The sequence below is a fragment of the Brachyistius frenatus genome, unplaced genomic scaffold, assembly GCF_029030835.1.
Source record: "Brachyistius frenatus isolate BFR_SWC_R1_liver_20210118 unplaced genomic scaffold, ASM2903083v1 Contig_252, whole genome shotgun sequence".
In the NCBI taxonomy this organism is placed as follows: Eukaryota; Metazoa; Chordata; class Actinopteri; family Embiotocidae; genus Brachyistius; species Brachyistius frenatus.
The window spans coordinates 177,899-194,057 of NW_027210851.1; the positions used below are offsets into that span (position 1 = coordinate 177,899).

The window sequence follows — 16,159 nt, forward strand, 5'->3', positions numbered from 1 at the left end:
TCACATTAATCTAACCATTTAAATTTCAAAAGAACCCCAAAACAACCAAATTTTTCTGATATAAATGATTGGTTTATTTCAACAAGACAGGGGACAAGGGTATAGGTGATTTGGAGAAAGTATAACAACGGCATTAATCACCACCGCCTCTGCGGTCATCATCGGCATCTCTGTGGTGGTTGTGTAGGTCGTCATCATGGTGATGGCCACAGTCATGGTTGTCATCATCTCCGTGATGGTCATTGGCATCATCATGGTGGACACCGTTGTTATCTCCATCGTCGTCATTGCCTTTATGTAGGTGTCGCCATGGTGACCGAATCATTACCTTCACTGGTAGTTGTATCCAGACTACTGTATGGCGTTGTCGCTGTGGTGGTAGTGGTTGCCGAATTATTGCCTCTACTGGTAGGTGTGGCCAGACTACTGTATAGAGTTGTTGCTGTGGTGGTAGTGGTTTCCAGATCATTGCCTCCACTGGTAGTTGTGTCAAGACTACTGTATGGAGTTGTCGCAGTGGTGGCCGAATCGTTGCCGCCGCTGGTAGTTGTGTCCATACTATTGTATGGTGTTGTTGTGGCGGTGGTAGCTGAATCATTATCTCCACTCCTGGTAGTCGTTTCCAGACTACTGTATGGAGTTGTTGCAGTGGTGACCGAATCATTGCCTCCGCTGGTAGTTGTGACAAGACTACTGTATGGAGTTGTCGCAGTGGTGGCCGAATCATTGCCTCCACTGGTAGTTGTGTCCAGACTACTGTATGGCATTGTGGTGGTAGTAGTTGCCGAATCATTGTCTCCACTGGTAGTTGTGTCCAGACTACTGTATGGCGTTGTGGTGGTAGTGGTTGCCGAATCATTGCCTCTACTGGTAGTTGTGTCCAGACTACTGTATGGAGTTGTCACGGTGGTGGTAGTGGTTGCCGGATCATTGCCTCCACTGGTAGTTGTATCAAGACCATGGCATGGGGTTGTCGCAGTGGTGGTAATGGCTGGACCATGGCATGGGGTGGTTGTTGTGGCAGTAATGGCTGGACCATGGCATGGTGTTGTAGCAGTGGCGGTAGTGGCTGGACCATGACATGGGGTGGTTGTTGTTGTGGTGGTAGTGGCTGGAACATGGCATGGTGTTGTGGCGGTAGTGGTTGCCGAATCATTGCCTCTACTGGTAGTTGTGTCCAGACTACTGTATGGAGTTGTTGCCGAATCATTGCCTACACTGGTAGTTGTGCCCAGACTACTGTATGGAGTTGTCACGGTGGTGGTAGTGGTTGCCGGATCATTGCCTCCACTGGTAATTGTATCAAGACCATGGCATGGGGTTGTCGCAGTGGTGGTAATGGCTGGACCATGGCATGGGGTGGTTGTTGTGGCAGTAATGGCTGGACCATGGCATGGTGTTGTAGCAGTGGCTGGACCATGGCATGGTGTTGTCGCAGTGGTGGTAGTGGCTGGACCATGACATGGGGTGGTGGTTGTTGTTGTGGTGGTAGTGGCTGGAACATGGCATGGTGTTGTGGCGGTAGTGGCTGGACCATGGCATGCATGGTGTTGGTGTTGTGGCGGTAGTGGCTGGACCATGGCATGCATGGTGTTGTTGTGGCAGTAGGGGCTGGACCATGGCATGGTGTGGTTGTTGTGGCGGTAGGGGCTGGACCGTGGCATGGTGTGGTTGTTGTGGCGGTAGGGGCTGGACCGTGGCATGGGGTGGTTGTTGTGGCGGTAGGGGCTGGACCGTGGCATGGGGTGGTTGTTGTGGCGGTAGGGGCTGGACCGTGGCATGGGGTGGTTGTTGTGGCGGTAGGGGCTGGACCATGGCATGCATGGTGTTGTGGCGGTAGTGGCTGGACCATGGCATGGTGGTGTTGTTGGTGTTGTGGTCGTAGTGGCTGGACCATGGCATGGGGTGTTTGTTGTGGTGGTAGGGGCTGAACCATAGCATGAGGTGGTTGTTGTGGTGGTAGGGGCTGAACCAGGGCATGGGGTGGTTGTTGTGGCGGTAGTGGCTGGAATATGGCATGGTGTTGTGGTGGTAGTGGCTGGACCAAGGCATGGTGTTGTTGTTGGTGTTGTTGTCGTCGTTGGTGTTGTTGTGGTGGTAGTGGCTGGACCATGGCATGGTGTGGTGGTGGTAGTGGCTGGACCATGGCATGGGGTGGTTGTTGTGGTGGTAGGGGCTGGACCATGGCATGGGGTGGTTGTTGTGGTGGTAGGGGCTGGACCATGGCATGGGGTGGTTGTTGTGGGGGTAGGGGCTGGACCATGGCATGGGGTGGTTGTTGTGGGGGTAGGGGCTGGACCATGGCATGGGGTGGTTGTTGTGGGGGTAGGGGCTGGACCATGGCATGGGGTGGTTGTGGTAGACGGAACATTGCATTTGGTGGTGGTTGGACGATTGTAATCAGTGGGGAAAATGTCATCATCTTCATATGGCCCATTAGGAATAGTGACCAACCCCCATATATCAAAGATTTGTTGGTCAGCATATGCCATCTGATTAGTTTCAGTCACTGCACTTTCTTCATCACATGGAATCTCCTCTGTGGGTTCTGGAGTGTATGGATGTAGAGGAACCACACCAATGTCCCAATACAGGAGGTCAGCTTCATCCAGACCTCTTGGGTGACGATGCTGCCCACTTCCAATTACTGCATTGAAACAAGCTGCCAGCACCGTGGACATTTCCCCAGTGGAGTCAATATAAATCATTTTGAAGATGGAATCCTGCAACACATTAGAGTTGTTAGCTCTGCCCACAAATTTTTACAACCTGTCATGTTTGTGACCATCCTTACCATTTCCACTAGTGTGTCTATATGCACAAACACTGCACCTGAAGTTGTTGTCGTTAGTCTCCTCCCAACCACAGTATCTTTACCAAGAGCTTTTACCATAAGCAGTTTGGTTCCTAGAGGCAATTTCAAAGTGACACCTGTGCTTCTGCAGTTCACCAACGGTGGTGCCAGAGTCAGCAATGTTGCAGGATTCTCACATGCAGCTAAAGCCATCATGTTTGTCTGCAGCAGGTGGTCAAAGTAATGCAGTTCCAACAGGCGAAACCACGTTTCATTTGAAACCTGCAAAGAGCCAAATGTCACCGGGCAACAAAGATTCAGGTTATCTTTTCAGGCTAGCCATTTGTTTTATGGTTCGGTCAGCATTTACTCTGAACAAAAGCATTGAAAAACAATGTCTATGCAACTTTGTTCACAGATGACCAAATGTTTTGTTCCAAATCCCTTAATATACATGTATATATTTACACAAACATGCATATCTATAGACACACTTCACCAAACAAGTAAAAGCAGCCAACAGTCATAACTGACTAAGTGGAACTAATAATTACTGGCCTTTGTGCTTCAAGACTCATTGATTCAGTAGCAAAATGTTTTAAAACTTTCAAATTGGCCTGATTGTTTCAGCACCTGTTAAACTTTCTACCTTTAAAAAGACTGACATTTGAGAATTACGACAGACAAGTTCTTCATGGAAAACCATCATCTGGATCAAATCTCATTTCAGCCTTTGGTCAATAAAATGTCAAAATATTGCAAATATAAAAAAATTCCTTACTGATGTTTTTAAATATCTTTTTGTCCAAAAAAAAAGTTATTGAACTATTTTGATGATTGATCTTCTGACAAAAATCAATCAAACTAAAAAAAAAAAGTGTTCTAATTGTAGGTGCCAAAGGTTTAACATGATTAATGATGTCAATAGCATCACTATAGGAACCCTGCTTTGATTTATTCAACCCCATTTAGCCCTGCAAAAATGTAGTAAACTATTTAATTGTTCTAGTTCATGCTTGGAGGAGAAACCAAAAAATTCAAATTGCTTCTGGTCTCTATATCAAGAAATTATATCCCTACCAGGAGTTTTTCCATTGTTGCTTGGACAGAGAATACTTCAAAATTTGTGTTGTGTGCTGTTAACAAAGGGGAAAATAAAGACCAATAGTTAAAACAGTTACCTGTAATGTCATGGGACAGCTGGTGTAAGGGAAATTCAGCAGCAGCCATGGCCCAAAGGTATGAACAGAACCACCACATCTGACTGGCAGCGACAATAACCTGCTCCCGTCTGCGGTGACACATTTAGGAAACAGATTTAGCTTTGTGATTTCAGACATTACAGAGGACATGTCACTGATGAAATATGGACTCTAAGGCTTACGTGCTCTGAAACTAACAACATTCAACTTTGCGACCGCTGTAGTTTGAGTGACTATTCATTTTTGAATTCAGGTCACAGGTAGTGACAGTGTAAAACCGCTAGATAAGACAACCTGAAGGAGTATGGCTAATATGGTTCACAGTTCTGGCCTTGTGTTGAGATAAAAGAAAACTTTCTGCTCTGATATTAACTTGCAGAATGAGTCAAATTTAGTAAAAACTGCTTGTCCTTTGATTTTGGAAAGGCAACAAGTCTAAAATCAGGTGAAGTTGGTGAATGAATCAAACTCACCTTGCAGACGGAGGTTAGAGTGTCGAATATGTGAAAAACGAACAGAGAGTGACGTGTTGCTGCAGCGAAACAGCGGCCGGCCATAATCTGATTCATCGGCGGCATCATCTGAAACAAACACCAGAAGAAGAAAAAAAAAAAAAAAAAAAAAAAAAAAATCGGAGTTTACAAGGACAAATTTTACTAGTGCATTTTATATTTATATTTTATAATTTTACTGCTTTCTATTGTTCTATTATTATCCTGTTGCTTCTGTAGCGAAAAAAAAATTCCCCTCGGGGATTAATAAAGTAACTACCTAACCTAACCTATACTTCACGTCATAAACAGGTTAATTGACCTTTTCATGGAGACTGACCCCTAAAACCACAGACAGTATACAGAGATGGCTGGCATGTCACCGCTTTCTCTGCGTGTACAAAAGTGAGGCCAAAATATGTCTGAAATGTTCACTACCATCTTGTTCTGGTAAAGTCCCTTATTACCAGTATGTGCAGTGGGGATTGAGGTTTTGGGGAGTGGGGGGGTGTGTGTGTGTGTGTGTGTGTGTGTGTGTGTGTGTGTGTGTGGGGAGGGGGCAGAGAGGCAATAGCCCCTGAACGTCACACTGCCCAGCCTTTAAGTTCCTGGCTGATTGCAAATGACGTCACCACTTGTGGGGAAGCAGTCCATCTTTATATAAAGTCTGTGGTTAAAACATGTCTGTTGGCTGAGTCAGTCAGGCTGCAGCTCAGAAAACCAACACCTACAAAGTAGTTTGAGCATTTTTGTGAGTCGAGTTAAATTTTCACTACTCAATAAAATGTGGTTCTAGAAACATGTTTAATGTTACAAAATGAATGGCTCTGACTTTAGTCCGTCTTTGAGCAGTTGACAAACTCATGCTTATTCTTAGTCTCGAGTGCTGTAAAATCTGAACCACAAATCCTAAATTTTGTGCAGCAAAAGGGTACATAGTTTTATATAATGTAATTTCACCGAAAAGAGCAACGGATTACTGGTCCACAGCTCTTACTACTCAGCTTTGTTGTTGGCTATAGTATATTTAAATGCATTGAAAGGGTGGTGAACTGCAGGGTGTGGCCAACCAATGGTTTTGGGCTGCCTGGACCTTAAATGCCAGGAGCAATTTTTGCATTTGTCAAGCCCTGCTACAGAGTTTGATGATATAAAATACTGAATTCATTTGAAATGACTTTGGCAGAGTTTAAGTTAAGCTAAAAAGTGAATTAGTTGTTTGAACGTTGCAGCTCTTAGGGTCAAAATTTATAAATCTGGTGTTTACATTTTTAAGCTGTTTGTTTGAAGCCAAGTTTGAAAATAAGTTAGGAATTACTTTGGTTAAATGTCACTGGTTTCACAGACGGTAATTATATATATATATATATATATATATATATATATATATATATAAAACTTAACAGAACATTTTAAAAATCAAATGTTTGTACTGAGACAAGTTGTTAGCAATATCTTGATACATAAAAAAAAATAATTAAAAGTGAGTTTGAATTCTCCATGGTCTTTATAATCATTTTCAAACCATAAAAATGTTTCTAGAACCACACTTTATTGAGCCTAGCAAAAATTTAACTTGACTCAGAAAAATGCTCAATCACAATTGGTTGTAGCAGGTTTAAATGAACTGCAGAATTATCTCACTTTATACCAAAATGTATTTTTAATTCCTTGTTCTAACTGTAAAGTCTAATCATGAAATCAGGAGAGACTAATCAATAGTTTATAAACAAAACATGTCTTCAGGTAGAATTAATGTAATAAAGTTAAATTTTAAAATGAAACCCTAAAGTAACCAGCTGATTGAAGTGTAGGCGTAATTGCCAATTAGTTTGTCAGCCCGTTCAGAGTTACTTTGATTAACTTTGTTTATACATTTGAACCTGCTGTTTGTAGCAGTGTAAGTTACCTGAACGGATTCTCAACCAGGTGTGTTTTTACCTTTTAAAAACTTCCACACGGGCCCCGTTATGAAGCTTTCCGCGCTGCGGTTCAACACCAGTGGGTAAGAGTCCGAGAACAGCCGCTCCTGGCCGGACATGTCCACGTCTGCATCCCGGCGAGGCTCAGCGAGCGTGTTGAACCGGGCAAAAGTCACCACCGTGACCCAAACCCAGGCCGCCGCCGCCGCCATCATCATCATCATCCATCCGGGATCCGCCGACATGGTCCGATCAGTGGCACTTCTCTCCAGGAAAAAAAAAAAAAAAAAAAAAAAAAAAAATGCTGAAATGAGCTAAAGCTCACCACCGTACCCGGGGTTTAAAAGGAGCTCCTGGACGCTGCAGCCGCCTGCTGATTGGATAATTAGAACCGGAAATTGAACCACTGCTTTGCGCGTGGAGACTGAAGGACATGCTAAAGCAGCAGGTGTTGATGAATGATTTAGGGTTGGACATACTAGGCTTAACAAAACCATTCACCTCATAAATTAACACCCAACAGGGTTATCTGAGTACTGCAAAATACTCCGATAAATAAAATTAAATCTAAGTATGTTTAATAGAAACAAGCTGGTTTTATAGCTTTCTTGCTGGATGTAAAACTACAGTTTGTCTGTGTCTAGATATAAAACCTGAGCTGCAGAAGGAGAAGATCAATAGATTAGGAGTGATAACTACAGGAGATAACTGCTCTGAAGGTCACATCATGTCTGTGAAACGTTGAACCTGTCAGGATAAAGTAATGTCGTCACAGAGGAGGTTCTCTGTCTTTGCAGCTGGAGGAGAGCAGCTGCAGCGCCCGACTCAAACAATTGCAGCCGCCTCGCTCCCTCCAGGTTTTAATATCACGTCACATCGTGACGCTTTGCAGTGCCAGCTAAACTCAGTCAAAATTTCTAACCATCATGCATTGTTGCAAGTCCAGCATGCATCACTTTAAGTCAGCGCTGCGCGAAGCCGCATAAAGTCGAATGCACCCAATGCTTCAAATAGACTTCTGTTGCTTCAAAGAAGCTATAAATGCAATGCTTCCCACACATCTTCAACTCAACAGCACAGAAGATATATCAACACAGTTTCAAGGTGGACAGGACACTGAAGACTATTATCACCAATTCAATGTCTGACCTCATGTGAAATACTGTCACACTTTCTCCTTCTGTTTCTGAGTTATAGCATCGCTCTCTGTTAGAGCCAGCGTTCCCCCTGTACTGGTGGTACTGGACCAGCTCTCTGTTTAAAGGGTCCGGTCCTCTGGCCTGTAGACTATCACCCAAATCAGGATTCACAAGGGACTGTTTAAGATGGTGGCGACCCTGCTTCCTCCATACACCCGGCTGAGTAGCCCCCGAGTCGGATACTAAGACCAGCAATGCCTGTTAACGGCTGTGCACTTTGTATGGTGCCAGTTAATATTTTAGTGGCTCAGACATAAGCCCCAAGGGTACTATCGGTTTAGTTGGCTAGAGGAACCGTTAAGAGATTTTAAGATATTAAACACATTTCTACCTAACTTTTTATTATCATTAGAGAATCATAGACTCAATGACCACAACTAAAACAATGGTGTATATGTTTATTGCAAAGCGATTAGCACGGGGCAAAGCAGCTCAATCTCATTTTAACATCATTAATCAAAATAAAAGTTAAATCTTGTGAAATCACTGATTAATAATTAATACCAATTATTCTAGAGCTGAGGCTTTTGGGGTTAATTTATCCTTGTTAGAGAGAGAGAGGGAGAGACGGGTCCTCCGGCCAGTATGACATTTCCTTTCTATCTGGAATCCTTGTAGAAAACTCACGGCTCCGTCCAAGGTCCACAAGTCCTCTCAAAGTCCCAACTCCGTATCAGCTGAGTGAGCAAAAGAACTCCAAGTATCCACATTTTAATCCCCAGTCCATATGGAAAGTGGTTAATTCTCATGTGCTCTTATTCCTTGGGTTAGACGAAGAAAGTCCTTGAAGTCCTCTTCTGCGATGTCAGGCTGCTCACATACCTCATGTGATAATCCGAGAAGGAAGAACATTCTTCTCCACTTTGCTCTAACTTTTATACTTTTCTGTCCTTTCATTGTACACATACACGTTGCTCTCTGTACACATACACATTTTCCACACTAAACTACACAAATGTGTGTGTGTTAGGTACTTCTCTATCTTCAGACATGCCTTGACTTGCCTCAGAACATCAACTTTATACCCTTTTATAGCAATTTTTCTTATAGGCCTGTCAAGATTACTCAATTATTACCACATTCTGCCTCAGCTCAAAGGATTGAACCATAACAAATTACTTTTACTTCAACTCTTTCTTATTTCTGAATTTCTATTGGTCAATACTTTATTCTAATCGTCATCAGTAACTAATCATATTTAGACATTGACACAGCAAATCATTTAACAGAACTCCTGTGTAGAACTTGACCATATCAGGTTTAGGTAAAAGGTTTTTTACATGCTGTATATGCATAGCAGGAGTTAAGGGACCTCAACTCTTTTAACGGTTCACAAGAATAGGACGAACATGTGGCCAAAGTGACCAATCTAATCAGTACATCCTTGAGTCCAAGCGGATGATTGTGCCAAATTTTAAGATATTCCCTCAAGATAATTGTGTTTAAAAGAATCAGATGTACGGATATATGAGCAGACAGAAAACATAGTTCCCCCAGCAGTGGCTATAGCCATCGTGGAAGCATAAAAAACACATATTTGCCACACAGGCTGAATAATAAGGTAGCTTTATTTTACATTTAAGTATCAAGGCAATATTTTGAGGAAAGTTATAAAATGTTACTGGGAGTTAGTGTACAAAATTTTAACTTTTTACATAATCTAACAAACCATGTTTAGTTACAGGACCCCCTAGTTGTCTATTTGTATAGAACAAAGATTTGTAAAAAGACGAACTGTTGCAGAACTTTGCATCAGCGTGAATGGTAAATGGTCTTCCCTCATACAGCTCCCCTTTACCTTTGTGGTCTTCAAAGTGCTCTACAATTTTGGGGTTCGGTTTGTTGCCCAAGGATACTTCGGTGCGTGGACAGCAGGAACCGAGGACTGAACTGTCCTGATGGTATCGCCTACTCAAGTCTCCTGTGGGCAGTTTCAGAAGCAATCATGAGATCTTAAAAATGATGGCCTCCCAACACTGAATCGTCAACATTTGGAATAGTAACTGCAATTTAAATGCTTTTTTTTTTTCCATCAGTAACTGTAACTGATTGCAATTACATTAATTTTGTAATTTAGTTACATGTAGGCCTCTTTGTTACATGTAACTACTTCCTCCCCAACATGAGCCACAGTTCATGGAGCTCAGCGAGCCTGTAGCCTGTGGAGCTTGAGACTGCAGCCGGGAAGTGTTACTACAACAGTTCGTTAGTCTCTTATTGCCAGACCTTCAGGACCTCCACACTGCCTTTGAGCGATTCTGGCTAATTCAGTAATTCGGTTCACAGCTCAGCCCTGTGATGCTGCTAATTTAGAGTATAAAGTAAGTGTGCCAGTGTTGGGACCTGTGGGTTGAGCACAGATATTAATTTATAATTTATTCTATTATTATTTAAATAGGTTTAACGGTCAAGAAAAACAACAACAACAACAACAACAACAACAACAACAAAAAACACATATTTCTGTACAGAGACACCTTCATAAGAAAGTACAAAGAGAAAATAACAAACGTTGGAAACAACAATCACAACTGCAACTGATAAGCACCTTAAAAAAAAAAATGACAATACATAAACTAAAAACATCACCAAAACACATTAAAGAAATTAAATATGGGCTATAAAAATAGGATAACACAAAACATTCAAAATATACCACAAAAGAGTATATTGTCTAATACAAATCTCAAGACAGACCAGTGCACATACACTAATAAATACTTCCACATTAAAACCTACATTGTATTGATGTCCATTAGCTTTTAAAAAAAAACTCATACCACCCTGAATCCTGCAACATTTTTAGTATTACTTCGTCACACATGTAAATATTATTAATTGTAATAAATGATATAGAATCGATTTTTGTATATCGTCTGTCCAGCCTGTTGGTATCACTGTGCAACAAGCTGTGTACATATTTATTATTTTCCTTTTTTTCTTAAGTGTACAAAAAGTAAGAATTGCTTCATATTAATAATATAAACTGACCATTGAACAGGTCACATGTCTCTAAATACTGATTATTGCCAAGAAACCATGTGACATTTGCATCGAAGCAGCCCTGTGACAAGACCGTGATTGACGCACGTCGAACCAATCAGAGATAAGACCGTCCGCTTCACCAATCACAGCGGAAAGAAAACCGAGAGGAGGCGGGACTTACCAGTACCATACATGGTCATCGGATAAAAAAGACCAGCGGAAACTAAAGTTTACACTTCATGAAACTCCCAGAATGAATGGGACAGCTTACTCCAACTTTGACAACCAAGAACATGTCCTGAAATTGGGAGACACGTTTGAGAAGCACCCTAAAAGCGCCTACCACACAGTGAGATGTAAGTGGGGTTTTCACTTGGTCGCGTCTGGCTTTTACACGAGCTAACGGTAGCATGCTAGTTAGCTTATCAGCTAAAACTCCCGACATGTCCGGCAGCTTCTTTAGCCGCTTTTGCCGGTTCATTTGTAATCCGCCTGCTGCTGGCGTGTGTGAGTAATGTGACCGTTGTTGAAGTTTGTAAGTTTGTAAAACGCTGAACTAATTACCAGCCATTGATGCCTCAAGCTGTCAAACGTATGAGCTAATGTTAGCGCCGCGTCCGTGTGTCCACCACCCCCCCCTGGTGGCGGCGGTGGAGAACTGCAACACTAAAACACCACACATAATAATTGATGGTTACAAATTGAGCAATGCCGTCACCTAAATTGGTTGTTTAATATGTTGACATGTCTATGATATGAACAAACAATTCATTCTCTTGCTTTATTTGTTACAGATGACTTCAAACCAGCATCCATTGATACAACATGTGAAGGGGACCTCGAAGTGGGCAAAGGAGAACAAGTCACTATTACTTTACCCAATTTAGAGGTTCGTGTTTAGTAATCCAGTTTCTCTCTGACAGAAATATGTGTGGATTTAAGGGATTTGCAAAGTCATTAATGAGGGTTATCAAGCCATGTGTAAGTCATGTTTTGACTTGGTGGTTTATATTTGACCAATTTTGACTCATTAGAGTATTTTTTTTTCCCACTTTTTTAGTGTATAGATAAATAAATAAGTTCTTGAGTATTTTCACCACCATAATTGTATTTCCAGTTTGAGAAGGACTGTTTTTAGTTCACCTTTAGAACCTTTTGGTCAAAATCTCTTTGGGGAAAAGCATTTAAAAATCCTGCCTGTTTCCTCTTTTTTTTTTAATATATATTTTTTTTATTTAGGGTTCAAGTGCTCCGGTAACAGTCTTTAAAGGATCCAAGAGGCCTTATATGAAGGAGTGCATCCTCATTGTGAACCATGATACTGGAGAGTACAGACTGGAAAAACTCAACAGCAATATAGCTGTGAAGAAGACCAGGTAGGCTAAAATGTTGCATACAAATGAAGTGGGTATTATGTTCTTTTAAAATGCAAACGTATTCAACAACTGATCAATTGTAATTTTGCATGTAAACTAGTTAAAATGTAAATATGCTCAATTTAGTCCACAATTTTGCCTTAAAAACCTTAATTAAAATGCCATAACTTAAAAGAGCAAAGCAAAATTACAGTTAAAAACATGAATTCACTGAGGTGGAGAACTATGTCAACATTTCGCAAAAGATAAAGAGAGGCAGCAATCCGGTAAGTTAAATAACTATGACCTGGTTTACATTTTGCCATGCTGAAATGTCAGAAAATGGTTTGAAACTTGTGCCGAATTTGAACAAAAGCATTCAACATGTGTTTGCTGGTCATGTTCACGTTTATTTCCAGGGCTGAGGGCAGCAGTAAGATTCATTCTCGCCTGGAGCAACAGACCAGTCGCCTCAGCCAGCAGATGAGGAGTAACAACAGCAGCAGCAGCAGCAGCAACAAGACTGCAGCCAGCTCCAAGAGCTCTCCTCCCAAAGAGAAAACGTCCCCGCCGTCCCCCATGGACGACATTGAGAGAGGTAGCGTGTCAAACAAAATGTCTTTATCTTTATTGATTTTTAAGTACATCTAAATCTTTTTTTTTTTTTTTATTTTATTTACACGTTGGCGTCTGAATGAAATCCGGCTGAGATCGGCGATTGAGTTTGTCTGCTTGGTTTCATTTAATGCCAACGCCCCTTTACACGGGAATTATTGTCACGCGTTCCTTCATCTCGGGTGTCTGGACCACCGTGTACAGAGCTGATGGCGGAGGCACGGGTCATGGATCAGCTGAGCAGCGGCGATAGCTCTTCAGACTCCAACAGCTCGTCGTCCTCCAGCAGCGACGACAGCTCCAGCAGCGATTCGGAAGACGAACGGACTTCCGTGCCGCCCTCGGCACCGGTCAACCCCAGCATGCCAATCATCAACACCAGCACCAACACCAACAGTCACCACCAGGAGACCGGCGGAGGACTCATGAACACACTCAGTGAGTAGCTCACTCGGCTGCGTCTGCCTATGTAAGGGAGTTCACCGTCTGCATTTCCCTGTTTTCACATCGAGGTTGATACCAGCTGCTTGTTCTGAATTCAAAGATGTCAGCATAACTATGAAAACAACACGGTCTCAGTTTCACTCTCAAGTACTCCTACTACTCAAGTAGACACTGGATGTGCGCGCTCTGCTGAAGCCCGTGGTGAGATCGCAAATGCGCACTACTGTGCTTTACTCCGTTCGAGCAGAACAGGAAGTCTTGAAACTTTTTTGATTGCACTTCGTTTGACATTTGAATAACATTTAAAAGTTTGCGGTCTTCAACACCAGCAAGCTGAAGTACCACATTCTTGCTTTATGATCATTTTAGATTTGATTAAAGTGTGTTGAAGTGATTCCTCAGTTGAAGGACACATCGTGTGTCCTCTTCTTCTTCCAATTGATCAACTTCCTCTTGATAATTGCATCACAGGAACCGCAGGATCAACGACGATGAACTGTACAAATCGAATCTTTCACATTATCCCGTGTTGTCATATCTTTGGTTTAATTTGAACTTGTAACTCTGAAACTCAGAGCCGCTGTCACAGTGTGTCCTGAAACTTTAGGGTTAGTGAGTCTTCTGCGGCGTGCCTGAAAATGAAAAGACAACCTAGGAAACATTTGAAATGAATGAAACGGCACAAGTGTCGCGAGCTTTCTGGACACGTGTATGTTCAGCCGGTAAAAGTAACGACGTGCTTGTGTTGCAGAGAACGACCTGCAGTTGAGCGAGTCAGGAAGTGAAAGTGATGACTGAACGATACGAGGCCGTCCGGCTGGCAGAGGACACCCGGAGGGTTTTCAGTGAGGAGTGAAGGAACCCGTCACACACCCGTCAGCACTTCGCTTCTTGTGATGTGGGACTGTCTTCTCTACATATCCACAATTCTGCTAGTAAATATAACCCGTTGCTTCGCTGCCAACAAACTTCGAATTTTATGTCGCAGTTATTGCTTTCTGTGTGTGAAGAGATGCCTTAGTTCAGAGAACAGTTTGCCACCGGGTGCCTCGGTGTGGTTAACATGACCGAAAAACTACGACAGACAGAAGGAGATGGTGGTTTCTGTCCATCAATCAGTCAACTTAAACCACCACCTTAGTTTCTGCTTTCATCTTAGCGACATTAAGTTTTACCAGGTCAGATATCAGCCAACAGCTTCGGTTCACTGGTGAGTCTCCGCCGCATTCATTTCTAATCAGATATGAAACACCGATACGACCGAGTTTTGTCTCATTAGAGAGGAAAAAAAAAAAAAGAAAAATAGTTCTTGTTAAATTGGGTTATTAAGCCTTTTGCTTTGAATTACTGAATCTCATTTAAAGCTGCATTAATGACATTTTAGTTTTGGCTCCTCTGGGGTCAGCTGAAAACATTTGATAGTATCACCTTAGAAACGACAGAAGTGGTAAGCAAGCTGTTGCTAAGTTACATGTCCAGAAGTCACAGATCAAAATTCAGTTAGTTTTGCGTCTTGCAGCTCCAATATCCACTCTCCTCTCTGCTCTGTTTTGGTCTTCGCCAGCTCCTGTCATATATATATATTTGGCCCTGTAGCTGCTAGATGCCCACTATAGTCTGCCAGATAGTTGCTAACTTTTTCTTTCTGCTGTTTTGTGGCAGAGACCTGCCGCCTGCTGTGAGTAGACGCGGGGTCCATGAGAGCGGTAGTTTGTTAGCGAGAAAACCAAAACAATGAGCTGAACGATGCGAAAAGAAAAAAAAGAAGCTCCATGCAGCTTAAGTGAAAAGGTGAGAATTATCTGTCGCGTCATAACTACCACAGACTCCATCGGATTGCATCTAGTCATTTATGCATTGTTAATAGAAAAATGTTGATTTATTGCTGCTTTAAGATGTCTCCAAACTTGCGTCTCATAATAATTTAAATCATAAGTGGGTCTGATTTCTGGCGAAGTAGTGCACTAGTACTCCGTTGACTCAGTGAGGATCATGCTTTGTAGCTTTAAACCTGCAATACTTGAATCTAATTATTTATATTTCAAATTCTACTTGACCAACTTTGAAGTGCTTCTATTTTATGTATATTTTAAAAACCAAGCAATCGGAAGTGAACGTATGGACGAGCTGCAACGCAGAACAAGTCAGATGCATCGATGCTGAACTTCATTGTGAGTCTTAAAGAACTTCATGTGCCTTTTGTTATTTGCCTCAGCCAATCAAAACATGGGCCTTCCTGTTGTTTTGTCACAAGACCCATGTCACTGCTGAGCTGTCGTAACATACAGGAAGCTGCTATTTATGTCCCAGCATTTCTTTGGCATCCCTACTGACTGATACAGGGAGACTGAGATGAGCCTTAAGGAGGAAGGAGACCCCACAGAATCATTTGTAAACTCTTTGAGAGTAATTTCTTTGTAGAAAAATAAAGATTTTAATTGTTTCTGGTGCTTTCGTATTCATTATTATTTATATTTATATTTTGGGGATTAACATCTTTCAAATGATGACACGCAACTAAACTGATCCCGTCCAGATTCAGGTGAAAATGACCGCGTGCCAATGACGGAGTCGATGAGGTGAAAAATCTCCTGCATTTATTGGCTTTAAAAGGGAATCCATTGCCATCATTGGACACGTCGGTCACACGGACAATGTGTCGGGTTACAGCAGGATATCCAGCAGAAAAAAGGAGAGTCCCTCATTTGGTTGTTTAATCACCGTTAACATCTAAGACAAAGCAAATATGTCAAGTTCACAGTAGTTCAAATAACTCCTACAGAGAAAAGCCCTCCCTGGATGAACTCATCACATTTACAGGACAAACCCTGTGACGGAGTTTCAAGTTGAACCTGCTGTGTTTTGAATTTTTAGTTTTAAGGCTTGCCCCCCCCCCCCCCCCCACACCAATCACACACACACATGTTAGGTGATGCAATAAAACCATCATGTGGTTCAAAATTATGGAGGAATTTCACAAGATATTTTTTAAGGTTCATGTGGGGAAAAAAAAAATCTTGAATATCTGCGTGTGGAAACCTGCACGGTATTATTTGGCAGTGAATCTGTCATCTAGAGAGTGAATTTATTGTATTGTAATTCATGGTATTACATTTAGTTTACCCGCATCACAACACATTCTTTATTCAGAT

General features: G+C 42.1%; 1 protein-coding gene across 1 annotated transcript; it reads left to right on the forward strand.

Annotated features, from left to right (window-relative positions):
• The first annotated feature begins 10,782 nt into the window (after positions 1 to 10,782).
• Positions 10,783 to 15,450, forward strand: eaf2 (ELL associated factor 2). Its single transcript, XM_069720824.1, has 6 exons — positions 10,783 to 10,949; positions 11,388 to 11,482; positions 11,833 to 11,969; positions 12,368 to 12,546; positions 12,768 to 13,001; positions 13,759 to 15,450. Exons 1-6 carry the CDS (start codon positions 10,847 to 10,849, stop codon positions 13,803 to 13,805), a joined length of 795 nt encoding a protein of 264 aa, XP_069576925.1. The 5' UTR covers positions 10,783 to 10,846; the 3' UTR covers positions 13,806 to 15,450.
• The last annotated feature ends 709 nt before the right edge of the window (positions 15,451 to 16,159 follow it).